Source organism: Theobroma cacao, chromosome 10, assembly GCF_053813885.1.
Source record: "Theobroma cacao isolate CCN51 chromosome 10, ASM5381388v1, whole genome shotgun sequence".
Lineage (NCBI taxonomy): Eukaryota > Viridiplantae > Streptophyta > Magnoliopsida > Malvales > Malvaceae > Theobroma > Theobroma cacao.
The window spans coordinates 26845774-26873483 of record NC_142648.1 but is presented as its reverse complement, the minus strand read 5'-3'; the positions used below and the strand labels follow the sequence as shown (position 1 = coordinate 26873483).

At 32.2% G+C, this 27710-nt stretch overlaps 3 protein-coding genes and 1 pseudogene across 4 annotated transcripts; 2 read left to right on the top strand and 2 right to left on the bottom strand.

Annotated features, from left to right (window-relative positions):
* Nucleotides 1-599: 599 nt before the first annotated feature.
* On the bottom strand, nucleotides 600-2153 carry LOC18587293 (Glutaredoxin family protein). Its single transcript, XM_007011005.3, has one exon. It carries the CDS (start codon nucleotides 1811-1813, stop codon nucleotides 995-997), a length of 819 nt encoding a protein of 272 aa, XP_007011067.3. The 5' UTR covers nucleotides 1814-2153; the 3' UTR covers nucleotides 600-994.
* A 2238-nt stretch (nucleotides 2154-4391) lies between these two features.
* Nucleotides 4392-7145, bottom strand: SRR1 (sensitivity to red light reduced protein (SRR1)). The gene is made up of 2 exons (XM_018128602.2): nucleotides 6991-7145; nucleotides 4392-5542 (listed from the first exon to the last, which is right to left on the bottom strand). Exon 2 carries the CDS (start codon nucleotides 5376-5378, stop codon nucleotides 4515-4517), a length of 864 nt encoding a protein of 287 aa, XP_017984091.1. The 5' UTR covers nucleotides 5379-5542; nucleotides 6991-7145; the 3' UTR covers nucleotides 4392-4514.
* A 2657-nt stretch (nucleotides 7146-9802) lies between these two features.
* LOC18587291 (F-box/LRR-repeat protein At3g48880-like) lies at nucleotides 9803-11016 on the top strand (annotated as a pseudogene).
* A 5485-nt stretch (nucleotides 11017-16501) lies between these two features.
* FY (Transducin/WD40 repeat-like superfamily protein) lies at nucleotides 16502-25898 on the top strand. Of its 2 annotated transcripts, XM_018129508.2 has the most exons (19): nucleotides 16673-16806; nucleotides 17841-17914; nucleotides 18050-18141; nucleotides 18933-19001; nucleotides 19093-19197; nucleotides 19988-20083; nucleotides 20188-20270; nucleotides 20391-20462; nucleotides 20538-20635; nucleotides 20997-21056; nucleotides 21138-21198; nucleotides 21280-21367; nucleotides 21471-21534; nucleotides 21764-21842; nucleotides 22390-22479; nucleotides 23240-23328; nucleotides 23550-24073; nucleotides 24764-25012; nucleotides 25566-25898. In XM_018129508.2, the coding sequence occupies exons 3-19, from the start codon at nucleotides 18079-18081 to the stop codon at nucleotides 25635-25637; spliced, it is 1962 nt and encodes a 653-aa protein (XP_017984997.2). In that variant the 5' UTR covers nucleotides 16673-16806; nucleotides 17841-17914; nucleotides 18050-18078; the 3' UTR covers nucleotides 25638-25898. The 2 variants fall into 2 exon arrangements, with proteins under 2 accessions (XP_007011064.3, XP_017984997.2); XM_007011002.3 differs by lacking the exon at nucleotides 17841-17914 and having other exon boundaries at nucleotides 16502-16806.
* Nucleotides 25899-27710: the final 1812 nt, after the last annotated feature.

Here is a 27710-nt window from a genome sequence, read left to right as displayed (position 1 = left end):
CAATATTCCATTAAAATATTGACAAACAGAAATGCAGAGCACTGCAAATATAACTTATGGCTCTCGAATAACTGAAAAAGGTGGTATCACAAAGGTTGAAATATTATTACAGCAATTCATTAAAAATAAAATTAAAATTAAAAAAGAAAAAAAAAAAAAAAGAAGGGGTTAGAATGAAGATAATAAAAGAGGGGCATTCTTAACCACTCAGTTAATAATTCTAGACTCCTTAAGCACAGAATAATCGATCATTTGGAGCATCTTTAATTCTTAAACATGACTAGACTGTGGCATTAAGGGCTGCTTAGCACTGGTAGAAATTGGGACAAAGTAAGGTAGTTAGGATATCAGATCAATGCATTCTGATAGATAGCTGACATGTGCAGCATCTACGCATCAAAACTGTATAAAATCTCACAATCCTCTACCCTACGCTCCCATGAATGGGACCCCATACGGACTAAATATTCAAACCAGTTTTTGCGTACTATTTACCCTTTCCTTCAATTAGGAATAATTCCACAGTGATAAGCAATTAGGCAGCTTGAGCTTAAGGCCTGAAACAAACCCCAAATCATATCCACAGTGTTGGTTCCATATGAAAGAATGAAATTTCAGGTATATATGCTCCAAAGTTTCTCTGATTACAAAGGGGACTCGATAAGGCATAAATAGTCTATTCACATTACAATCTGTCATTTGCAACATATCCAAGTGCATTATATTAAATAACACTAAATATTTACAATACCATATCGGAGAAATAAACGATCTCCTTGACAATCAAAATGCCCAAACCAAATATGGCATTTTGATTACATTACACTATTATTGTCAACATCCAGTTGAACAAGACAACAAACGAACATCAGCTCTCTGCTAAGGAACGTTTCATACCCAACACATCAAACCATTGCCCGCATCATCAATATACCTTAATAAACGAAAAAGCAAGCTTCTAAATATACCTTACGACCCAGTATCAATCAAAGTATTAAGAGCAGCAATCCGGGCACCGAATCAAGCCATTCTCATTACATTCCAAGCATCTCTTAAGCAACCCTTCATCTTCATCAAACACTTTTCGGCTCCCACTACAATTCCCACAAGGCACAAACCTCACATCCCCGCAAGCTTCACAAACAAACCCAGGTTGTCTCCTTGGAAACCCATCAAGAATCTTAGCCAATTCGCCAACTTCAAACATGCTTTTAATCGCATCAGCACCACCAACATACTTTCCCTTTATAAAAACCTGCGGCAAACTCACATTTTTCTCTTTCAAAACACTTTGCAACTCTTTCCTGTAAGCTGCGTCCATGGAAATATCTCTTTCATCCACCCATACTCTAAACCCTCTAAATATCATCCTCACAGCATAACAATCCTCGTAAGTCCTTCGAATCCCTCGCAAACTAGTGATATAAACAACGATTCGATCTTCAGTACCCGGTAATCTTATCAAAGGGCTATTAAAACTCGAAGAAAACGAGGAAGAATAGCCAATTGATTTCGCGGGTCTTAAAACAACCTTGGGGACAGATTCCTTTGGACTTGCTGTCAAGCTTGATGAAGACAACGATGACTTGGCGGATTCAAATAAACTGCAAAGCTTTCTAACTTTACCTTTGACAGAATCGATTGAATTGTAAATTTTGGAAATGGAAGCTGCCCGATTAAGAGACGGATTGTTGAGAAGAAAATGAACTTTGGGGGGGTTGGATTCAGCTGCCGTTGCGTGCATCGTAAGCGAGCGATTGAAGAACATAGACCCGGACGATGATTTCGCCTTGTTATCTTCCAATTCCGCCATCGACCCAGATCAGAAAAACCCACGAATAAACGAGAAAATCCAAACTTTTTGACAAAGAAAAAACAAAATCAAGATTGAAAACCAAAATGGAAAAATGGAGTGCTTTTTTGTTGGGGTTTTGGTTGGTGGGGTGGGTTTGTTTTTTGGGGGGTTGAACTGATTTTTGGTTTTGGGTTCTTGTTGATGATGATGATGATGTTGGTTTGCGTTTCACTTTAGAAAAAGAGAGGAAGAAAAGTCGTTTCGTCGGTTGAAGGAAATGAAGGCTCTTTTTGTTAGCTTTATTGTTTGGGGGAGAATGAAAGAAATGTGGAGGAGGAGGAGGAGCTCTGCTTTTTGGTAAACGTAGCATCTAAGCAAGAATTTTGTTTATATTAAATCATTATTATTTCTAAAATATTTTAAATTTTATACGGAAAAAGCTAAATAAATTAATTAAATTTTTTATAATATTTCATATAAAAATTATAATTAATTTTTTCTCTTAAATTTAACTTTTAAAATAATTAAATTATCTTTAATCGATATTTATGGATATTCCTTAGTCGGATTAATGATTGAAAAGAATCATAATTAACACTACTAAGATGAAAAAGGTCAAATAAATTAATAGTAATTATTTTTTGTGAGTTCTAATGAAATAATGAAAGGAAAATTAATAAGAAAAAGCTTTTATTTAATTATTTATTTATTGGGGGGAGAAAACTTAGTTTTAAGGTGAATGAGGTAAGAGATGGTGACCAGCTCACCTCACCGCCTATTTTGAAAGACGCGGTTTGCCTTTTGTTTGAATTTGGTGCATTAGGAAGAAAGGTGTCTGCGTCTATTATTATTATTTTACTATTATACCAAACTCACGTGCAAAACACGTGTTGTAAAAAAAATAAACACATTTTCAAATTCAACTCTTTTTTTAATGTTTTTCAAATTCAAACAATTTTTTTTTTATATTTAATGTTTAAATTAATAAACTTAGTATCATAGTAGACCCGACTCACGCCAAGCATTTCTAAAGGAAGCAGGCAAGGTGATTAACGGCTACGAGAGTGTTGTCGGATTGGATTAAGAAGAGTATCACATCTAATTCTTTTAAAAAAAATAAATCAGAATGTTTTAATCTCATATTGAACAAATAGAGGATAATGAAACACTTATAAGTATGAATGTTATATATCTTATTAAATTAACATTTTGAAAAAAATGTAACAATCTCGTGACACAACGACTATAATAATGATTGTTGGTGTATAGATTTTATATGTTATTATTGAAAATATTATCATCTAGTTAATAAATAAATATAAAAATTAAAAACTTTTGAAAATAAATATTCATAATTTTAAATATATTTATTTTAATTTTACTTTTACAGAGTTATGAAGTTACACTCTATGATTAATTAATAGTGCATAAATACTATGTAATAACAGTACATCAAATATAAACCAATCAAATAAATTATTTTTTAGTGGGCTCCCTTGTTTTTCTTCCTTTTCTTTAAATTACATTTTTTACTATGTGCTTGAAATTAATACCCACCAATTGAATTTAATGTTGAATTGTATTATAAAAGTTTTTAACTAATTTTTTTTTTTTAGTAAGAAAAACGTGCATGCCCTATTTTCTTTAATGGTGTTGAGTTGTTCACCATTTATATGGAAGTCTCATAGAAGGAAAGTTTTTGTGATTTTTCTAATGTCAAAAACAATGGGTATTAGTGGAACTGTGGGTGATGGGAAATTTGTTTTCTAAATTTTGGAAAAAATGCTTTTTAATATTCCTTCCATTTTTGAAACTTGCCATGCATTTCAATGGAAAAGAATATGATAAATATCGAATGAATTTTAATAGAATAAAGACATATATATATTTACCATGTCTTTGATTAAAATTGTCCAAGAATAGTTCTTTGAATTAATTAATCTAATTTATTACCATTAAACTCTGCTTTCTATAAATGATAAAGGCAATTAAAAGTTTTTAAATGGATAAATCAGTGTTTCTCTCTACAGCTGGTTGCCAAGGGGTCGCTTTTCGCTTGGACCCATGGCTCCAATTACTTGAAAGTCATGGCAGTGGTTAGGAGCTGGTGAAGGGACTGAAAATTTGGATAACTTATGTTAAATCAAAGAAAGACAACCTAAGATCATCAATTCAAATTTTAAAGTGAAAGCAGTCCTTATATCAGTCAGGTAAACCAGGTCAGTTACAACCATTAAGAATAGACACCCTTTGCATATATTGTCAAGATGAATGATCAGGTCAATCAACTTGCAGATGAAAGCAATGACACCCATAGTAGAGTTTATGGCATTGCATTTAGATGAAAAGGTTGGAATGAATCTAGAATTTTGTTATACATGCTTTGCTCAAGGCATTTAGCAAACAATTAATCCTGCTACTGGCTAAATGGCAATGCATCAGAAATAAGCAGTCTTTAAGATCTAATTATAAAACTAGGGCACCTATGGACAGATATGTTTGGCTCCCCAGAAAAAAGAAAAAGGCAAATGATAATAACCCTGCTTGCCTATTGCCAAAGTGAATGAGTAGGTCAATCAGATAAAAGGCATCAAGAAACAGCAACTATAATAGATATTATAGCATCGAAGTGAAGTAATTTCTAGAATTTTGGATTCTCACACCCGAATAATTTTGAGCAAAAACATGTTCCAGTCAATTTCAAAATAACAATCACAAATCAATTCAACTGCAGTTCATTCTCACAACCAGGCCTGAAAAAATGCCAACTTGAATCATGAAAAGCTGCAAAATAATCATCTGAAACTGTATTGGTTCTGAATTCATCGGTGAATCTTCGAGCAGCTAAGATGTGTGTAACTGACTCAATGACAGATGAGTCCATAAATGACACTTCCTGCTCATAGTACTTAAATGACACATGCTGCTCATATGTCTCAAAGCTATTCCCAAACAATGCTACCCGATTCAATGACTCAATGCCCCAATTTGCCTGTAAAAGATTGTTGTATAACTCTGCTTCACAATGTGGCATGAAGAAAAGTGTTGGCTTCATAGCTTGCCGCCTACCTTGTTCATTTACAGACAAAACAGAACATCCAAGGGCTTCTAAAACACGAGATTCATTAGCAGATAGAACTGGATCAAACACCTCAATATCTCCAATCCAACTGAAATTTCTTTTCATTAAAATTGCAAGGCTAAGCTGAAGTCGAGGAGTTTCATGAGACTCAATGCTGCCAATACCATATATCACCATCTGCAGTTTCAATTCAGATCCCAAAATCCTATGAAAGTGATTCAAGACTTCTGGACATTGCATTTGATCCAAGAAAGTCAGAAAAAAACGAGAGTTTTCAACTCTCTTCATACAGATTTGTATCTTATTCATAAGCTTTGATTGCCTCACAGGATCAATCTCAAGATCGGTTGGAACCCATGGCTGTTGTTCTTGTTGTTGTCCTTTCATTGATGTTATTTTTTGGGAATTCCTTCTATGTCTACCCCTACGAGGTAAAACAATAGTCCACTCTCCATTTTGAGTATGATTCTCAAGGGTGAGAACTTTCGCCGAAGCAACCATTTCCAAACAAAGATTCTCCTCTATCTCCTACACTCCAAAACCGCTTTTTCCCCAAAAGCAATGAAGTACAATCACAGTTAAATCCTGGTGAGTAGTGGGTGCTGAAGGATACTGCATCAACTGTGGCAAAAAGTGTTCTTCCCAATTGTAAGTGATACTTGTACCTATTATCATTATAGTAAAAACAAATCCTAATCAGATGTAAATATAGAAGTTTAGTTGGAGGAAAACAACACAAATACACAGGCAAGACATTGCTTGCGGACACACATTCCAAAAGTTGAATTACATTCATCATTTTCTTTCTTTCTTTTTTTCCAAAAATTGATTCAAAATGTCCAGATGCAGCCCATCTTGCATGCACCACAAGAATGCTAATAGATTAAATATGTTTGATGCCACTAGGAGATGGGTACATATGCACATAACAAAGGCAGCGGCTACGAGACCACAACCCTTTTAAGGATGAATATATTACCAGCATAAGAGCAGCTTCTTTTATTGAAAACTTGATTATATGACTAGTTTATTTATAAACATGTCCAATAGTTATTAAATTTGAAATTTTCTGAGCAAGCACAAATTTTTCTAGCCTTAGAGAAACAAAGTGGGCAAAAGTAACAAACAAAATGATTTCAAAGAAATTTCTGATATGATGCTTGTAGTTGACAAGAAACAACTAGATGTATAAGGTACCATGTTTACAATAAAGTAGTCAAGAGATATACAGAGCAACAGGGGAGGGCAAAGAACATTTTGAAACCAGGCACCTTACCCTTTCTTTCAGAGAAAAGAGTTCACTATTTATCTTCATCTTTACAATTTATTATTACTAAGTGCCTTGAAAAAGGGGTTGCTTCATGTCTTTCCAAGGATATAAAATTGAGATATTGAAAGACTCATCATCAAGTATGGAATAACAAAAACAATGAAACATTTAGCTTTGCTAATTTGCAAATTGTTGATCAAAAGCCAAAAACTAAAATTAAATATCAGTCTTGAAAGTTAATATTTTAAAGTTACACACTCATGGGAAGTTTATATCTGTAGCCTTCTTTTCCATAACGTATAACTGACCCAAATGATCAGAAGGAACACTTCCAACAATGTTTGATAAATGAGCAGAATTTATCTTACAAGAATCAGTTCCATGCCAAAATATAGAAATCCTGAACTAATCCCTGACAACCAAGCAGCAGAGTAACAAAACTCAAGTACTGAAAAGAAGTAAAAGAACCAGGACATAGGCGCAACATAGATTGAGTTATGCCCCTCCCAAGGTGTGTTCAATTACTGTAGCTTAATTAATCTCTTTCCCTAAGAATTCTTATAGAAAGCTGTGTCTTCTTCCCCCTATTTTTCAAGTTCTACATGTTGAACTTGCACTATTTCAAACCCAAGAATTGAAGGGTTAAAACAGGAACTACCCATGATATTCCACAAAATGAAGACAAACAGAAAACACCCATCTTCCGTCATCAAATCAGAATGGCAAAAATAGATAAAATTCAATCAAAAAACAAACTATTCAATCTAAACCCATCAAAACTCAGAACCCAGATCAGAGAATCAAATTCATGAACCAAAAACAAAAGAAAATTAAGGGTCATACCCGTTTGATGAATTGGATCAAAGGAGAAGTAAAAAAGGCAAGTTTTACAAAGTAGCCTCCCCCTCCTGAATCTCGCGGATCTGAATTTCTTGTGACTGCGCTGGGAAGATATCGTAAGTGTTTTTTATGTTGCAACTTAAAAATTCTTTATAGATGCCCCTATTTTTTTAATCGTATTCAATACTGTCATTCAACTTTTTATCTGATCAGTTTGATCCCTCAATAAGTTCACGAACAAAGACATACAGAAAACGTGCAAGAAGGCTCATATTTATAACGTGAATCGGTGACGGTTTACACTACTCAGTCTAGATTTTTGTATTTGCTGCGCGAGTTTCGTATTAGTGAAAATTTGAATATATTTTAATACCACTTATCACAAACACCGTTTTTAATATAAATATAATAAAAATTTTATAAATTAATATTTAATAAATTAATTATTTTAATTAAATAATATTTTTAATTGATCTTGATATGAGATCAACATAATTAATAAATTAATAATTTATTAAATTTATAAAATAATTTATTAAAAATTACATAAGCCTCACTTGATATATAAATTAATAATCTTTTTATATATTAAAATTAATTATACATATATATAACTCAATTCGGAGGTTTTTGTAAAATATAATGTTAATATTACTTATTTTTTCTTAAAATTTATGTCTCTTTATATATCATTTTTAACTTTTTTTTTAATGTATTAAAAAGTTATGATGTAGTGCTATCATGTTATAAGAGAAAATTATATAACATGATTATTACTTTTGGATACGATTTGAAATTTTTATATTGTACTCACATAATAATTTATGAACCTTCATCCGTTATTATTGATTAAAGAAATGAAAAGTCATTGTGTTTGGATATTTCTGTTTGAATTAATGTTCATAAAATATATTAAGCATATATGAAATGTAATTTTAGTATGTAACAAAAATGATTAGAATCCTATTAAGATTAATTATATTGATAATTATGTTTTAATTAAACAAACACCTAAAATAAAATGATGATAATTTTTTAATTTAATAATTAAGTAATAATCATATTATCCACTAATATTCATGTGATCACAGTACAATACAATACGCATACATATTTATGAAACAAGACTCACCAATTAAAAAAAAAAGCGTGAGTTCCGGATGTTGAGAAGATGGAGCAGCGAGGTGGGGAGTTTCAGATATACGGTAATGTAGGGTGATCCACAACAGTAGCCGCCGCCTCAAGGTGGGGAGTTACAGAGAGGTCCTCCACAAATGATGCAACAGCAGCACCTAGCTTCTTCCACTACTCTTAACTCGAAGTATCACCACCCTGCTCCTCCTTAGATTCCGCCTAATGACGGTTGAATAATAATTCTCAAATATTTTTTGTTTACGATTTTGTGTTGTTTTAGTTCAGATTTCGAATCATGACGGTAGAAATCGCACTTAGGCTTGAGAGGCTTCATGTCATGAGCCAACCTTATATCAAATTATGATAGAGTACAGTTGTCTATGAAATTAAGTCTTTTGTATTTATAAAAAAAATGTCTCTCTTTCAAATAATGTAATAGCTTGTGGTGACACTTTTAAAAATACTTATTAAGTTTTTAAAAGGAAAGACCTTTTAGAAAAGAAATGTTCTCATTTCAAACGTTGTAATGGTTATTAATAGAATACTTGTAAAATCTCGTAAACTTTTTATAAGGAGTGAACAGTTCGTAAATTGTTGGGTTACCTTATTGGTAAAAGTATGTTTGTAGCGAATCATCTAGGACTACCTCTATAGCCCCGACGATAACATATCTTGGTCCTTTTATAATTAATTTCGTATTAATAAAACAGTTGTCATTTTTATGACTTATTAGTTACATATATGGTATTCAGTATGTCTTTTGATTTTGATGCAGGTTCTCTAAGTTTGATTTGTTGTTATTATTAATGTTGGATCAAATATAACCGAATATTGGCTAACTTGGGTGGAAATATCCACTCAAGTACCACACGGACTATCGCATAGTTAAGCAAATGAGCGTAATTCGTGACACTTCATACCTAGGTTAGGGTTGGCTTTACGAATTCTAACAAACAAGTTCTTTAGGCTCCGTTTGGTGCTTCTGCTACTTCCGTTTTGCTTCCAGAAGAAAGGAAAAGCACGTTTAGATACAAAAAGCACAGAGGGCTTAAATTGACGAAGATGACAAGCTTGCATGTAAAATTCCAAGCGTCATAGTCATACAGAGCATCAAGATCAAATATGGGCAAATGCTTAAACTCCCATTAAATAATTTCTGAAGTAAATAACTTATTAAGCCTGGAAAACAAGCCTCTGTGACTTAAAATCTGCAATTTCCAGCAAAAATTACAATCTAGGATTCAATTTTCATCCCTTCTTATATTAATTTATTTTACTTTTACTGACTTTTTATAGGACTTTGGTGGGGAGTCGTCAAGCCAACTAGTTAGGCAACATTAATATTGTGATTTACTTTATGTGTGTTTTTTTTAAATAATGAATAAATTGTTATATTTTAATCTTAATTTTTTATATGAATGAGACTCATATTCTTCAAATTTGAGTTCTGCATATTAGCATAATGCCTTGCATCTGAATGTTGATTCAGAACTAACATTTATCATGTTTTTTACTTAGGTTAGATTACTTTATTATATTATAATTATATAATACATGTTTAGTTATCTAATATAACTGCAATGTTACACTTAGAAGTCGGGAATTACCCGGATACATACTTGTATCTGACACTCATCTGCAAGTTCGAGTAACATAGTCTCCTTTTGTTACTTAAACAGATATGAAAGAAGAAAGAAAGTGGGAGGATATGCCGACAGATTGTTTGATCAATGTGTTTGGAAGAGTGGGCATGCAGTCACTGCTGTTGGGTGTACCTTTTGTATGCAAGTCATGGCATGAAGCCAGCATTAATCCTTTGTGCTGGCAGAGTCTTATTTTTCCTAAAATTGATGAATGTTCCCAATGATTCATTTCAAGGAAGATTGATGGATACATATATACTGCATTCATAAAGTCCATGGTGGATCGAAGCCATGGAAATGCTACTACACTGATTCTCCCAGAACCCTGTTCTGATGAGGCACTGGAGTATGTTGCAGACAAGTAGGTTTATGCTACATTATCAGACAATTTTGCTAATTTTTTTATTAAATTCTCAAACCTTTTTAAGCTTGCCTATGAATTTTGCATTTGTCTACATGTAAATTTTGGAGTAAATTACACCTGGCATTCATGATCTTCGTATAATATTTTATTTTCATTTGCAACTGCCATTAAAATCCGATAAAATCTACTGCCATAGCGCCACATGGACGTCCATGTGATGTCCACGCGGCAAAAAAAAGCTGAGTTTATGCCATGCGGATGTTCATATGATGCTAAGGTGGCATATACGATTAATTGTTAACAATGATTGACAGAATGAATGGCTTTGAAACATTTTTAAAAGGGATCAGATTCAAAAGCTGAGTTTTTAATGTCACATCTGAAAATGAAATATCACACAAAAGTCATTGATGATTGTTGCATTTTACTCAGATTCTGGTATTTCATGGCTAACAAAGCAATATTTTCTTTCCCAGGTGTCCTGGCTTACAGGTAGTGGGTCTACCTTCCTTCTCAGGCTTTCGGCAGTCACTCATGATTCAAGAACTGATAGGGAAGCTCAAGAATTTGGTGTACTTGATACTTTTCGTTCATAAAATTTGAAGGATGTCCTTGCCGAGGTCAGCCTCAACTGCCAGAACTTTAGTGGTGTTATGCGCCTCCAATGCCAGAATTGAGGAAGATGAAGCTTTGGCTATTGTCACTCTACTTCCAAAGATTACACACCTGTTTCTTGAAGGGGAATCTATCGAGCAAAAGAATTTACTAACAATTCTGCAAGGCTGCCAGCAACTTGTCTATTTAGATGTTAGCGACTGCATAGGCTTTGATGAGGATGATGATGAGATGTTGGAGCTAGCTTCATACATCACTGCATTCAAGTGTTAAGGGTTCAAGACTTTATTATGACTCTGATGAAGACTTTTGTTTCAATGATTATGACCCACTTATATATCATGGTTAACGCTCTGAATCAGTGTTGGAATGTATTGGTATTGTGCCTAGGATTTGATCTATCATCTTATATATAGTGATAACTTTAGATTTTATCTTTTTTAGTTCTTGTTGGACTGTCATTGGAGTGGTTTGTAATGAAGGCATTTGATAAACAATTATGTGTTAAAAACAGGTAGGACTTGTATCCCTTATTTTTGCCATTGCAGGCAGGGTTGAAAACTCCTTTTATTTGGTTATAATATTACTGTCTAAAGGGTAACGGTATAATAACTAAATGAGTCAAGACAAACACGATAATTAATTAATAACGAAGACATGAGTTACATGACATAATTAATAAGATTATTTATGAATCGTAAAATTAATTGATTATACATGTTAGTTTATTTAAACGTGAATAAATAATCTAATAAATAACTTCAAATGACTTACATATGTTGAGTAATATCAATTGATATGTTTATATAATTAATTAAATATACATAACCATATCATATAATTGTGTCAATTCGTATAAAACTTGAATATTTATATATTTTAAATGAATTGACACCGTTATAACACACATATAACTATACAAAACTCAAACTAACTGAACTTGGACCGGTGTTCCTATTGTGGTAATGGTGGTATTAAAATTGGCAAGTTCTTTTGGATCAAGGGTAAAAGAAAGAGATGAGAAAGGTTGTGGTGCAATGCAATCAAAGGTCCAATATTAAACATTTCAATTTTGGGGTTTTAATTTTTTTTACCATTATTTTTTATAAAAATAAGTAATTTTTATTTTTTAAAAAAATATTATAAGTGATTTAATGATAAAATAATAATAAATAGACATAAAGTGAAATTGAAAATACGTTTCAAGAGATTTTGAAGATATTTTAAATGATCAAAATTCAATTTTAATGGAATTTTTATTGAACTCATAAATACTAATTAAATCTATAGATTTATTAGAAAAAAAATTATGAAAGCATGATTTAGGAATACAATACTAAGCTTGAAACAATAAAGTAATTTCATGCCATATAGCACTACATATCACAAAATTTGTTGTATAAACTTGCATATGATGAAAAGAAAAAAAATAACTAACTATATAGTTGAAGAAATTTTTTTTTAAAAAAGTTATACACTAATGTAAATGGTAGAATGCAACAAATTATGAGTATATATGCATAAAATTTATTGTAGCAATGCTAATAAGAATCATAATTAAATAAATAGGAAAATTCTATGAGGCTATGAATTTGAATATAAATTTGACATTGAAAATTAGGAACAACTAAATTAGAGAAAAATTTAATTAATTTAGATCAATTAATATTATAAGAAGAAATGGTAAATAACTTATATGTTTATAATTAATACTTTGAGGATGGAGAGGTTCAAAATCTAAGTCTATGAGCAGGATACATCATATATGTGTGGACTTAAATATTAAGTACATATAAGTATTATTTTATTAAAGTTGGTAACTCGCCAAAGTAATTAGTTTTGAATTGTTTAGTCAATTATGTTCAATTTTTTAACTAAGCCCTAATTATTTAAGATTTTTAAATTGTTATTATTGTTAAATTTGTTTTTCTTTTCATTAACATTAGAGGCAAGATGTTTAATTAAAATTTGATCAAAATATTTGGAAAGTCCTTGTATCCATGCATTTTGTTTAATTTAGTCATTGTGTTCAAAATCATAACATTTTAGTCCATTGATTTTGAGAATTGCTTCAATTTAGTTTCTCTTTTTAATGACATCCAATTTTGCCGTTAAAAGGATGATGTCAGCGTTGACATTAGTGCCGACGTGGCACATTTTGATGACATGACACCTACATGATGACATGGCATGTCACGTGACACCGACATGATGATGTGATAGTGTCACGTGGCATTATTATGATGACATGGCAATGTTGACATCACGTCAGTGCCACGTGGCATGCCACGTCATCACGTCGACACCACGTGGCATGCCACATCATCATGTAAAGTGCCATGTCATCAAAATGTGTCATGTTGACGTTAATGTCAGCTCTAACATTATCTTTTTTACGGTAAAATTCAATGCAATTAAAGAGGGACTAAATTGAAACAATTCTCAAAATTAAGAGATTAAAAATGTTATGATTTTGAGTACAGAGACTAAATTAAACAAAATGCATAACTATAGGGACTCCTTAGGTATTTTGATCACTAAAATTTTGTTTCATTTGATAGACACTTTTGATAATTAGTTTTTGGTTTCTATTCCTTCTTTATTTTTTATTATTATTTTGTAAAAAAAATGTTAATTAAACTCAACGTAACTTATTTCTTGTTAACCAAGATATCTTATTTGACTTAACATATGATAGTTGCCCCTAACATCCATTAACTTACATAGTTCTGCTCAATCCCTTAGCAAAATGTAAAATAGAATTAAGTTTTTAATTTCGATTTAGGATTATGGTTTGTAAATATATCCAAATTAATGATTTGTATTTTTTTTCTTTTGAGTTGGAAGCATAAGTTACAAAAATACAAATTATATGAGGTTAGAATTATGGTCTATAAATATATTCAAGTTAATTATTTGTATTTTCTTTCTTTTGTCTTTTTTTTCTTTGAGTTGAGGAACATAGTTACCACAATACAAATTAATGAGCTAAATAGAGATAATTTCATAAAATAGAGAAAATTTTATGTAAATCTGTTCTAGCACTAATAATAATTTTCAATATTTTTCCTAAACATTAAGAAAATGGTAGCAATCTTGTTGCTAAACATGAAAAAAATGGTAGCTTATTCGTCAAGCAAAAGTCAACTTCTTCTAAGAGATTAAGATATGTGATTTCTTTTGTTTTTTATCTTTAGAGCTTATTTTGTGTAAGCACATACCAAGACAGATATTACACCTAATTATTTGTATAAAAGGTCTGTTCAATTGACTTCAAATCCCAAGAGGGGTTTTAGGAAAGACTCAAAATCATTCTTAGGTTGACCAAATGAAAGTTTGTCGTTATTTTTTGTTACAAATTTTTTGTGAAAAATTAGGTTTTGCTTATAGTTATCATTAGAGAGCTAAAATTCATTAAGTAAATTGATAAGATAATAATGTAACAAAAATAAATAGCCTCACATACTATTAGTTTAGAATCTTGAAAAGGAATTATACTCATCAACAGTTTTGAACTTCATTCATAAACAAACTTCAATTACATAGCATGTATATATTTTTTCAAGTTTAACAATCGTATCATTTTGTTGGATTACAAAGATATTGAACAATTGTTTAGAGCCAAATATTCTTTGTCTTTGTTTTTTTTTTTATTCAAATCCTTAAAATGACTAATTCATTCTTCAAAATCACAAATTTATCAACAACAAAAGATACTTTGTCACCATATCACCTCCTTAATTCCGAATCGAGAATAATAAATCTCAAGTTGTGTACCTTAAAATGACTAATTCATTCTTGCAAACCATAAATTTATCAGCAACAAAAGATATTTTCTCACCATATTACTTCGTTAATTCCGAATCGAGAATAATAAACCCCAACTTGTGTACCTTAAAATGACTAATCCATTCTTGAAAACCATAAATTTATCAACAACAAAAGATACTTTCTCATCATATTACCTCTTTAATTCCGAATCGAAAATAATAAATCTCAAATTGTGTACCTTAAAATGACTAATTCATTCTTGCAAACCATAAATTTATCAACAACAAAAGATACTTTCTCACCATATTACTCCGTTAATTCCGAATCGAGAATAATAAACCCCAACTTGTGTACCTTAAAATGACTAATCCATTCTTGAAAACCACAAATTTATCAACAACAAAAGATACTTTCTCACCATATTACCTCATTAATTCCAAATCGAGAATAATAAACCCCAAGTTGTGTACCTTAAAATGACTAATCCATTCTTGAAAACCATAAATTTATCAACAACAAAAAATACTTTCTCATCATATTACCTCTTTAATTCCGAATCGAAAATAATAAATTTCAAATTGTGTACCTTAAAATGACTAATTCATTTTTAAAAACTACAAATTTATCAACAAAAAATATTTTGTCACCATATTATTTTTTTTTACTTCAGATCGAAAATAATAAACCTCAAATTGTGTATCCTGCGATAGTTTATACACTATAGTATCCAAATTAGCCTTTGATCACCTTTGAAGGAATCATTCAAGCAAGAGATGTGACACTAACACTAAGAAATGAAAATAGAGAGCAAGAGCAAAACCAAAAGAGCAAGGCTGAATGTTAGTATATATTGTTTTTGCAATATATTATGCATAATATTTACCTTGGTGTTGTAGTCTTACCCTGAATTTAAACTGTTCAACCCTTCTCCAATACTCTAGCATGTCTCACCCTACAACTATAACCTTTTGGAGACTACTATTGTCTGCACCTAGAACCTTCTCGAGACTATTATTGTCTAGAGTGCTTGATAGACTTCCACAATCTTCTACTACTTGGCTTGGTTGACTTCTTTAATTTTGCTTTGCACTTTGATATTCTGACACCTTAACCAATTTTGTCATTAGTAGCACACTGCTTTGGGCTCGGCTCGAGTCAATTGACTGTCCACTTCACTTCTACTTGGCAGTTAGCCTTTATATCATACTTGTAATTCACTAGTGGTGAGTTGTATATTATGATGTAGTTGCTATGGATAAAATTGTTTTTTGTTTGACATTAGAATTGTTGGGTTTTCTATCAATAGGTCAAACAATTTTAAAGCTGTTAATTTAATACTTTTAATTTGGTATTCTAAATATTGTAATGAATCAGAAAAGTTTACTGATTTTAATGAAGATGTTATGTGTCAATTACTTTGATCTTTAATGTTATGTTATTAGACAACTTTATTAAATTAAATCTAATAAATTAATTTCATCTAGTGAAATCTTACTTAAAAATTTTATAAATTTGACTACATTATCTTACTATTTTAATTAAAACTTCTTTTTTTATAATATTTTAAACCCTTAGTAAATATGAAATTTCTATTTATTAATTCATATATATATTTCAAAAAACTCAATAAAATTCTATTTACCATTTAAATTTTGATACTACGATAACATTTTACATATTGTAAATTTAGTATTTAAAAGTCTACTATTATTTAACAATTTAATATTAAGTTTTTCAGTTTACCAAACATATTTAACTTTTCAGTGTATTAAAAATTTCAATTTATGAAACAACATTAAGTCAAATGAACTAAGGTGCATCTCATTTTTAAATAAAATAAAATTTATAATCATAAGATATGTTCTATATATAAAAAGGAAAAACTTAATTATAAATCAAATAAAAAAGAATACTCGGGTTGACCCGTTTGGTGGAACTCACGACCCGACTTCGAACTACACGGTCAAAAACAACCCTACAGTCAATACTCTCTTTCCCGCTCCCAAAATCCACCAAAAATGAAATTCTGGGTTTAGGGTTTTAATCCAGTGCTCTGCAACTCCACTCACTTCACTCTGCCTTACGATTTGGGATTGTCCTCCAGGGTTTTCACAATGATGTACGGTGATCCACAACAGCAGCAGAACCAGCCGCCGCCGTCCCAAGGTGGGGAGTTCCCAAGAGGTCCTCCCCCACCGCCCCCGCAAATGATGCGGCAGCCCTCAGCTTCTTCCACTACTCTGAACTCGGAGTATCACCACCCTGCTCCTCCTCAGATTCCGCCTTATGACGGTAGAATAATAATTCTCAATTTCTTTGTCTCTCTCTTTTTTTTTTTTTTACAATTTTGTATTCTTTTAGTTCAAATTATTGAGCATTATAGACATTTTTTGCAAAATAGTTATTTAATTCTTGAAATTCAAAGGTTAGGTGATTGCATACCTGAAAAAAAGCTGAAAATTGGAGGAATAAGGGGGAAATTGCGCTTAGGATTGAGAGGCTTATCACCTCGGTTAGGGTTGCTGTAGGAATTCATAAAGAAAGCAGAATTGCTGCTGGAATTCTAACAACAAGTTACCTAGGCTCCATTTGGTTGGTGCTTTTGCTAATTGCTTTTTGCTTCCAAAAGAAAAGAAAAATGCGATCAGATACAAAAGTAAATAATATTTTTGGAAGATTATAAATAATATTTTTGGAAGATTATAGATAAAAGGATATAATTTTGTTTATTGAACAAAAGCAACTAATGAAAAGCAAGTTTTCAAGAAGCAAAAAGCTACTAACAGAAAGCAAGTTGCAGAGGCATCAACCAAATGGAGTCTAAGTTGAAGAAGATTACAAGCTTGTATGTAAAATTCTAAAGATCATAGTCCTGCATTGCAGTCAAGATCAAATATGGGCTACTGCCAAAATTACCATAAAATCATTTTTAAACCATACATGTAACACCTAATACCTTATAACTTATAAGTACAGAAAATAAGCGTTTGGGACTTAAAAATCTGCAATATCAAGCAAATATAAAGTCTTTGTTCTTAGAACTTAAGGGAACGAAACCTAGTTATATGATTAATGTTGAGTTTCTCTGGTAAGAACCATATCAGTCCAACATTAAAGAAAGACCACAACTTTGGATTTTTGCATTATCAATATTTGCTCGAGTTATCTTGAGCAATTGATTGTCTGAATTAATTAAGCAATACTGGAACCTGTACTTTTTTGTGTGTGTTTCTAAGTTAAGATTAGTGATTACCAAGGAAACTTTGTCTACCAAATTGATATGTGAGGATATTTTGAAGTTCTTATACTATAGGCTTTTTATGCAGTTTGCTGCTCATGGTTGTAAGCCTCATGGATTTACACTTTGAGGTTCAATTTGCACCATGAGCCTTGTCTTATGGTAAGCCTCTAGGTCTAAAACTATGGCTTCATTCAACTGCATGTTTAGAGGATGAGTTGCAATTTACATGAGATTAGGCTATCTCAATTTTAGTTCTGATAGATTCTTCTATTTTTTTAATAATGTTTCTTTCAGCTCATGGTGACAACTTTGCTGCAAAAAGAATGAGAAAGCTGACCCAAAGGAGAGCTGTTGATTATACAAGCACTGTTGTGCGATATATGCAGGTCAATTTCTCTTGTTTGGTCGTTTTCATATGCTTTTAGACATATCTTTATAAGTGGTCACATGGTCAGAATTGGGGAGATCATTGACACGGATTCTTATGTTTGTTGTTGGATGGCTTAAATGTCGCTTCTATCATCCTTATGGTTGATGTCCTGCTCTTCACCAACATGGTCGTTGATTTCCTCTCTAGAAATCAGCCTGCTTTTTTCTTCCTTGAATTTTTGCTCAAGTTCCTTGTTCAGTTTGTTTGATTGTTGTAATTTAAAGTTTAGAGTACTTTCTAGCACCTTTCTTACCCATAACTCTCCCTGTATTATAGCTTATCTTTATGCTTAAGATATCACCTATGAAGTTGTCTTTCATGGTGGTGGTGGAGAATCCGTCTTAATATAGGGGCCCATGGTTTTAATTTGTTTCAATGTCATTTATGTATGGTGTTCAGCTGTACTTTTTTGTGGTTCATGGGACAAAGTTATATCCTGAAATACTTATTATGTTCTGGTTTTTCCCAAATGCTGAGACTTAGCTCCTATTTGTTACTTTTTGGACCACAACCAACCAAATATACCTGTCATCACTAATTAATAAATGATTCATGAGTAGATCCTACTAATACAGATTAAGCTTGTATTGGCTTATATTGGTCGGAAAAAGTAATGGAGAGTATCTCAACCCTAGTTTTTGCTATATCTGTGTTTATTTTATTTGAGATGCCAAGTTCAATCCTTTTTGCGTTTTGAATCTCTAATTGAGTTTCACTTACTTGTAATCTATTATCATGGATCTGCAGATTCGCATGTGGCAACGAGATTCACGGGACAGGACAGTATTGCAGCCTACTCCAGCAGCAGCAATTGATGTTAGTGAACATGCTTTATCTTTTTTCTATTGTTTCCTGGATTATGAATTGTCAGATGTAAACATGTATCATCTGTTGACCTTTCATGCAGGTGTTGCCCACAGCTGCCTATATAGATAATCCATCCACCAGCTTTGCTGCCAAATTTGTTCATACATCTCTAAACAAAAATCGGTGTTCAATAAATCGTGTTTTGGTGAGTTAGATTAAAATCAAATTTTGCTGTATTCTTATCTTTGACTTGGTTGGTTTTCTTTCATATTGCTTTTTCTCATCTAATTACATTTTACTGGTTGTATGATTGATTGCTTAAGTCCTGCTTCATATGGAGGAAGTTGTTGGATCTTTTCTATCTGCTAATGATGGCGTAAAGGTGACTTGGCATGTGACATTGGGCTGAATTTTTTGAATTAAAAGGTTCCGTAATTAGCTTTTCCAATGCTAGAAATGAAAAGATGTGTTATCTTAATGTGTTTCACGTGATTAGACACTCATTCACTCAAATTGACTTTTAAAAGTCTATGGTTACCTTTGTTTAACCAACAAATTGAAACTAAAACAATAATTGGCTACCAGATGGATGAAATCCATCCATCCATCCATCTTATCTTTATTTATTTATATATTTATTCTCAGCTTACTGTTAGGTGCAGTAGGTAGTGATAAAAAATAGAAGCGGCTGTTTCTTTTTCTACTTACTTGTTTGCATGTCTTATCTCCTGATATTTTTATTTATTATGACAGCTGACCCTATTATGTGGAAGAAAAGCTTAACTTCTTATTATTGCTGTTGATGATGCTTCTTCTTTGAATTGCTTATGACTTTATGTGTCGGAAGGCATTGGGTGCTATTGTTGGTTTTCTGCTTTATGTAGAGCAATAGAATGTAGTCCCCCCCCACCTCTAGAGAAAAACAAGATTTAGGTTCTTGTTTTATGTTACTAAATTGACTGAGCTACTATGCTCTGAATTTTTATTCATCTTAGTGGACTCCCACGGGCAGACGTCTCATCACAGGTTCTCAGAGTGGGGAATTTACTCTATGGAATGGACAGTCATTTAATTTTGAAATGATTCTTCAGGTATATTTCCATTAGTTGTGATGTTTATCTTATTTAATTAGGATTATTCATTAGAGAATCCACATTGACAGCTTTTTTACCCTTTTTTTCTTTAAAATTCTTAGGCCCATGATCAAGCTATCAGGTCTATGGTATGGAGTCACAATGACAACTGGATGGTTTCTGGTGATGATGGGGGTGCAATAAAGTATATATTACTATTATTCTTTGGTGCTATTAGCCTTATTGCTTTCATGCTTGTGAATATTTGTTTGACATAAGCATATTTTTAAGCTAATGTGAGTGTGTATGTGGGGTTTACCTTTAGGTATTGGCAGAATAACATGAATAATGTTAAGTTCAATAAATCTGCTCACAAAGAATCAGTTCGTGACTTAAGGTACCTTTTTAATACTTCTTTTTTTCCTGTCAGAGTTTTGTCTGTATGGCATTAATAAACATACCCTTTTAACAGTTTCTGTAGGACAGATTTAAAGTTTTGTTCCTGTTCTGATGACACTACTGTAAAAGTGTGGGACTTTGCCCGGTGCCAGGAGGAGCGTTCTTTAACTGGTAATGTTTCTTGACTACTTATCAATTATAAGAATAAGCTTGTTTCCCCTACTTTGAGTTTTCCTAATAGCATACTGGAGCAACATAATTTCTTGTCTCATTGATCACTCTCGTTATTCTGCTTCATGTTTGCAGTTTGATTATAATGTGTTTGTACAAAATTATATGATATTATTACCTTTGGCTGAAGCATTGCCATCTCTAACAAGATCACCAAAATATATATCAGTTTGTTTCTTTAGCACCCTAAAGTTTAGGCCAATAAGTTCAAAATCTACTATCATGTATATATATATATATATACATATCTGGCATCCATAAATTAACCTAAGAGTTCCTTACATGGTTTGAACTCAGGCAGGCCATGGTTGGGATGTGAAAAGTGTTGATTGGCACCCTACAAAATCCTTACTGGTTTCAGGTGTGTCTCAAGTTTATTTTTGAGCTTCTTTTACATGATATTTTGGCATCATGCTTTCCTATTTGATTGGCCTCTCCTTAGGTGGAAAAGACAACCTCGTGAAACTTTGGGATGCTAAGACAGGGAGAGAGCTTTGCTCATTGTGAGTACACTATCCTGGTAAAACTCAATGGTCAAGCTAACAATTTTAATTATTTTGGGAAGTAATATAAGTCCTTTGCAGTCATGGCCACAAAAACACAGTACTTTGTGTCAAATGGAACCAAAATGGTAATTGGGTGTTGACTGCTGCAAAGGATCAAATCATCAAGGTTAGTACCCTCTTCCTCTCTGCAAAGCTGTTATTTAATTGATTGGAGTAGATTTTTTTTTCCTTTTTTCATATTCAGGTTAACTTTTATTTTTCCTTTGCAGCTTTATGACATCAGGGCTATGAAGGAGCTTGAATCTTTCCGAGGCCACCGAAAGGATGTGACTGGTTAGTCAGACTTATTCTAAGTGGAACTTTTTGTATGGATATTGCTTAAAACTCCTGACACGTGAGATACATGCTTGACTGCTGTGAATTGTTCACCACTGTGATACAGCTCCTGAAAGACTGGGATGATTGTGGCATAGTTATTGTTATGCTTGATCATTTTCATTCTCTTTTTTGCATGACTTCAGTAAGGATGATTCTTAAACATGTTGATTTCCAATTTTGCCAGCATTGGCTTGGCACCCATTCCATGAAGAATACTTTGTCAGTGGGAGTTTTGATGGATCCATTTTCCATTGGCTTGTTGGGTAAGTTTTCTGATTCAGAATGTCTTGTACTGGTTGCATTACTGTATTTCCTCATTTTGTCCTTTCCTTTATGCTCCAGGTTACAAAACTTATGTGGCTTTGAATGTTTTACTTTTACCTTGGATGTTTGTCTCTCCCATGATATATTTAGGTTTATTATGAGTTGGGGTGTTACAAGACCAAATATGAGAAACATCAAAACATTTGAAAAGTTCACAGTTTAAAGACCTTGATGGGATTAAACTCATATTTATCATTATAAAGGCTTGATAAAACCATAAGGGAACAAAACTTTTTACTAAAAGCAAATTTGCTATCTTTTTATATTAGATTAATTTTTAATATTAAAATTGATTTTATGAAGTTCATCTGTCAGTGGTCATTTGTTTACTGTATACATGATTAGATACTTTATCATCATGTGTTACAAAGCTAATTTGATTTTTCTTTTATTTCAAATATTAGTTATAATATTTATTGCTGTACTTTTGAATTAATGATTTAGTTTTTGTAACTTACAATTACTAAAGATCATTCTGATGTACAGGCATGAAACTCCCCAGGTTGAAATTCCCAATGCCCATGATAATAGCGTGTGGGATATTGCCTGGCATCCTATTGGATATCTTCTATGCAGGTAAGCTCAGTCTCGTGCTGTGCGGTCAATCCTGCATTCTTTTTGGTGATTTCGTTGTAGTTTTATGCATATCATTTAAAAATTAAATGATATGTTTAAATTTTGAGATAGGAACTGAATGAAGTTGTTTGAGAATATCTGCAAAACCTGAAAATAGTCTTTGAATTTGAGGCTCAAGTGCACAAGAATCATACATGGGTTCAATGCTTAAATGCTTGTAGGTCTGAATATGTTTTAGATCGCATCATATTTGGATTTTTCAAAAAGATAATGGGAAAAGGGATTGGTTAAGTTAATCATCATTTTAAGATGCTGTAGAATTCTATATTCACTATTTTAAAATTTGTATGTTGGCTAAATGTCTTGGTATAGAGGGATATGATAAGTTTTGGCGCTGGTTCATGATGTGCTAGCATTGGTGCCAATATGGCATAGCACTGTAACTCTGAAGAGCCATTTGGATGGCTGTGGAAAGTCCATCGAACATGCTCTTATAAGTGATAAGGTTCTGTGGAACAAGAATACATAATGTTTCTTAACTTTGTGATTGTTGTTACTGTTTTTCTGCTACTTTTAGGCTAGGGCTTCTCTTCTGTTATTTGGTTTTATGTTGTTCTTTTCCATACTTGCTCTATTTGGAACATGAAACATGATTTATTCTAGTCTACAGCATTATGCTGATAGGCATATATGGTTTTATCAATCTGTAAATTATATATCAAGCCCATCTTCAGGCATTTAACTCATTTTTAATATGCAGTGGTAGCAATGATCACACGACAAAGTTTTGGTGCAGAAATAGGCCTGGAGATACTGCTCGTGATAAATTTAACATGGGTCAGAACCAAGGTTTTTACTTATTGCCCTGCTCTTTACTCTTCCCTGTAATCTGGAAAAGAAAAGGAAGAAAAGACGATGTTTTCGCAGTCGTTTGTTTTGTCCACTTTTACCTGAATGATTTAATTGTGTGATACTCATTGGATTTCATGTAGAACTCAATGTTGTTCTGTAAATATGCTGGAGCATTTATAGTTTGTTCTATACTTAATGGCCCTGTGAACTGTATCCAGGCTATGGTGAGCAAAACCCTGCACTAGCTGGTCGTATGCCTGGTAATTTTGCAGCACCTGAAGGTCCAACAACTCCGGGACCATATGCTGCTGGATTGACTCGAAATGAGGGAACAATTCCCGGTGTTGGAGTTCCGATGCCATTATCAGTTCCATCTCTTGATGGATCTGCTCAGGGGGACCAAAAGCAGCCTCTTCCAGGTTCCATGCCTTTTGGAGCTCCTCCTCTTCCTCCCGGTCCACATCCATCTCTTCTTGTTGCCAATCAGCAGCAGGGATATCAACAAAATCCTCAACAGATGCAACAACAGCAAATGCCTCCTATGCAAATGGCACCTCCAAATATGTCACAGCTACAGCCTCCATCTCATATGCCCCTGCTTCCACATCCTCATTTACAACGCCCTCCACCGCAAATGCCTCCAATTGGTATGCCTTCACCTGTCCCATCCTCAATGCCAGGATCTTTGCCTCCACCTTCATCAATGCCAACATCACATCAAATGCCAATGCCCGGTCCAATGGTATCACATTTTACATAGCTCTACTACATATTATTCCTTTTTGCAACTATTGTTTTCAGTTTCAAATCAGTAGGGCTTCAATTAGTTGTAGTTAATATTTGTTTTCAAATAGGGAAGATCTTATATTTTCTTTGGTCCGTTTGCCCAACTTGCTGCAAACTTGGATGGCATGTATTTCTGTTGAAGCTGGGTTTATGGATGTGGTTTGCAAATGAACCTCTTGGTGTAAATTAAAAAATTATCCAATCTTTTGTTTGAGAAGTGGAATAGGAAAGAATTTAATTTTCTGGCATATGGTACTGCTTGAAGTTATGTATGGTAGCCTGTTTGAATATGGCAATTTGCAGATGTAGTGTAATCTGCATATTGGTTAGGCAGGCAGAACTAAGTGTTTCTTGCGAAACTGAAGCAGTTCTATTTTCTTTTCCCCTTTTAATAGAATAATGAGTTAAATTGAAAAGCTGCAGTCAAATATTTTAAGCAGCTATTAATCTTTTGGAAATACTTTCTGCTCGATGGTCTTCTGTTGATGTAAATACCCATTTACTTTCTGCATGCAATAATATCCTAGGGACTTTTTAATTGTGTAGCTGGGGTTGATTTTTCTGTAAATGTGTGGTGCTAAGATCTTTGTTTAAGTTCAATCTTTAATGGAGACAAACTCTCATCAAACTTATTTCAAAATTCTAGGGTATGCAAGGTACAATGAATCAGATGCCTCCTCCAATGCCACAAGGCCATTTTATGGGCATGAATCCAATGCACTCAGGATCCCTGCCGAACAGTGGTGCCCCTACAGTTGGAGGTTTTCCAAATGGTATGCAAAATATGCAAGGACCAGCAAATGCGGGTGGAGGCCAAATGTATCCACAGGGTGGTGCATTCAATCGTGCACAGGGTGGACAGATGCCAATGATGCCAGGGTTCAATCCTTACCAGGTAAATTAGAGAAGGTTCTTTGTTGCTGTAACGTCATTCACTCTCCTTGATCTGTTCTGTGTCTGTCCCCATATTTTCTGCCAGTGACTGGATTTGCAGCCACAATCAGTGGTAGAACAACAATCGGAAGCATTTAAGTGGAACTCAATTGGTAGTGAAATGAAAAGCTATAACAATCACCTCTCTGTCTCTGAATGTGCTCTTTGGTTATGGCAAAATGAAATAACTTAGTTGAAAACTATTCCTACAATGACTTCTGAAATGCTTGTACTTTGGCTTAAAACTAATTTGCTTGAATGATTGTTGCGTCATCTTGTCTGGACAGTGAATAATCAACATTATCCTATTTTCTAAAGGATATGGAGCAATGTTCAAAATTCCACCATTTCTTACGCACTAGATTTTTGAGGTTTTTCGATATTGTACATATATGATTCTACTACCTGGTTCATTTAACTCTCCTGCATTGCATGCAACTTCATTTTAGTCTTGTATTTAGTTAGTTTACTTGAGTTCAGAAGAAGCTAACTTGTTATACTTTCACTTATTGCAGTCTGGTGGTCAGTCTGGTCTGCCGCCTCCACCACCACCAGGTCCCCCACCTCATGGTCAAACACCGCAGTAGACTTAAGGTAGAAGAACATTATACAGTCATGCTGCCATCCGACTGAGTGGAAAGCATTGTGTCTCCTGTGTATTCCTTTTAGTTTTTTTTTTTTAAATTATTTTTGGCTTCCTTAATATTGACATTTTCTTTGGACTTGCTGGAACAGTCATTGAGATGGCATCACTAAGCAAATGGTTTTTGTTGATTTTTGCTAAAATGTATATTTAAAGAATGCTTGAAAGCTTAATTCTCATTTTGCCTGAGCTTTTCTACTTTGTATATACTTTTGGCAGCTTAAGTTCCTTTTGAGTTTTCTTCCTCTTTTTCTTGCTTAAATAAGTTCGAACATAATTTGACACTAATGATTTTCTACTTTGATAGTATACATGTTTTTTTAATAAACAAATACATTGCTAGTGTTGCGCGCTCACACTTCTAATTTAAAAAATATTTATTAGGTGATGATTTGATTTATATGTTTATGATTTATTTTATTTCTTTTTTATATGAGATTTTCGTTGCATTGATTTTATCACAAATAGAGGACAGTTTTTACTTTGGTGATGATTTAATTTTATCGTAGTATTTCTCATGATAGGATTTTACTTCAACGAATAATTGAGTAAGCTTTGATATCATTTGTTATGAGATCATTTTTTCAATTCAAAAAATATATAAAGATTCATCTCGTTTCTTTTGGATATGAGATTTTTGTTATATTGATTTTATCACACATAAAGGAAAGATCTATTATGATAAGAATTTATCTTTATTTTAATATTTTTTATGGGAAGATTTTATGTTGATGAAAAGTTTGGTAGGTTTTGATATCATTTGTCATGAATCACATTTTCAATTTAAAATATGTTTATTAGGTGAAAGAATACGTTCACTTATAAATTCTAAATTGAAATAATTTATAAAAAAATAAAATAAAATGAGACAAAAAAAGTAAAATTTTAGAAAGGTATAAGTTATATTAAAAAAATTTAAAAGGAGAAAATGAAATTAAGATTATTAATGATGATAAATTTATTAAGAAATGAAAAATCATATATGAACATAAAAAATAACATATAAAAATTTTAACACAATACAAAAACAATTATAACTGTTTATACTTAATTTCATAAATTATTACATTTAGTAAAAACATTCTTTCATCATTTTTAATGAAAATTATATCACTTATCAATGATATAAATCACAGTTAGGTAAGATATTGACTCTTTACTAAATATGAGAATACTACTGCATGGTTTATTGGTCACTTATCATATAAAATATTACAATCTCGTAAGTTACTAATTTCTTAACAAACATGATGGTTTAATAATCAAATCAAATTCAAAATAGATTTTCTTTACTAATTTGACATTTTGAATTCAATTTTGATTCTTTCGAATTTAGATTTTTTTTTTATGAAAACTAACCTATGAAAAAATAGACTAAAATGATTTTTAAGGGTAAAAAAAAGTATAAAAAGTTACAAATTGAAAGTAAAGAAGCACCTTTGACTCAAAAAATATGTTTATTAAATGAAAGAATATCTGATTTAAAATTTTAAGACTCATTTCATCCCTACTTGACGTAAGTTTTTCGGTACATTGATTTTTTCACACATAAAAAAGAGAGAATATCTACTTTGATAGGGACTTATCTCAATTTTAGTATTTCTCATAAGAAGATTTTACTTTATTAAAAATTAAGTATGCTCTGATACCATTTGTCATAAGATTACACTTTCGACTTAAAAGATATATGTTTTTTTGATTAAAGAATATCTTTACTTATAAATTTCAAATTAAAATAATTGATAAAAAAATTCAAATGAAGACAAACAAAATGAAAAAAAAAGTAACATATAATGTACATTAAAAAGATATAAATTACATTAAAAAAATATTTAAATGAGAAAAAAAAATTAGAGTTATTACAATGATGATAAATTGATTAGGAAAAGAAAAATCATATATAAATATAAAAAGCAACATGTAATATATTTGGAATTAGATAAGAAGAATATTTTAACACGATATAAGAACAATTATACTTTTTCATACTTAATTTTATAAATCATTACATTTGACA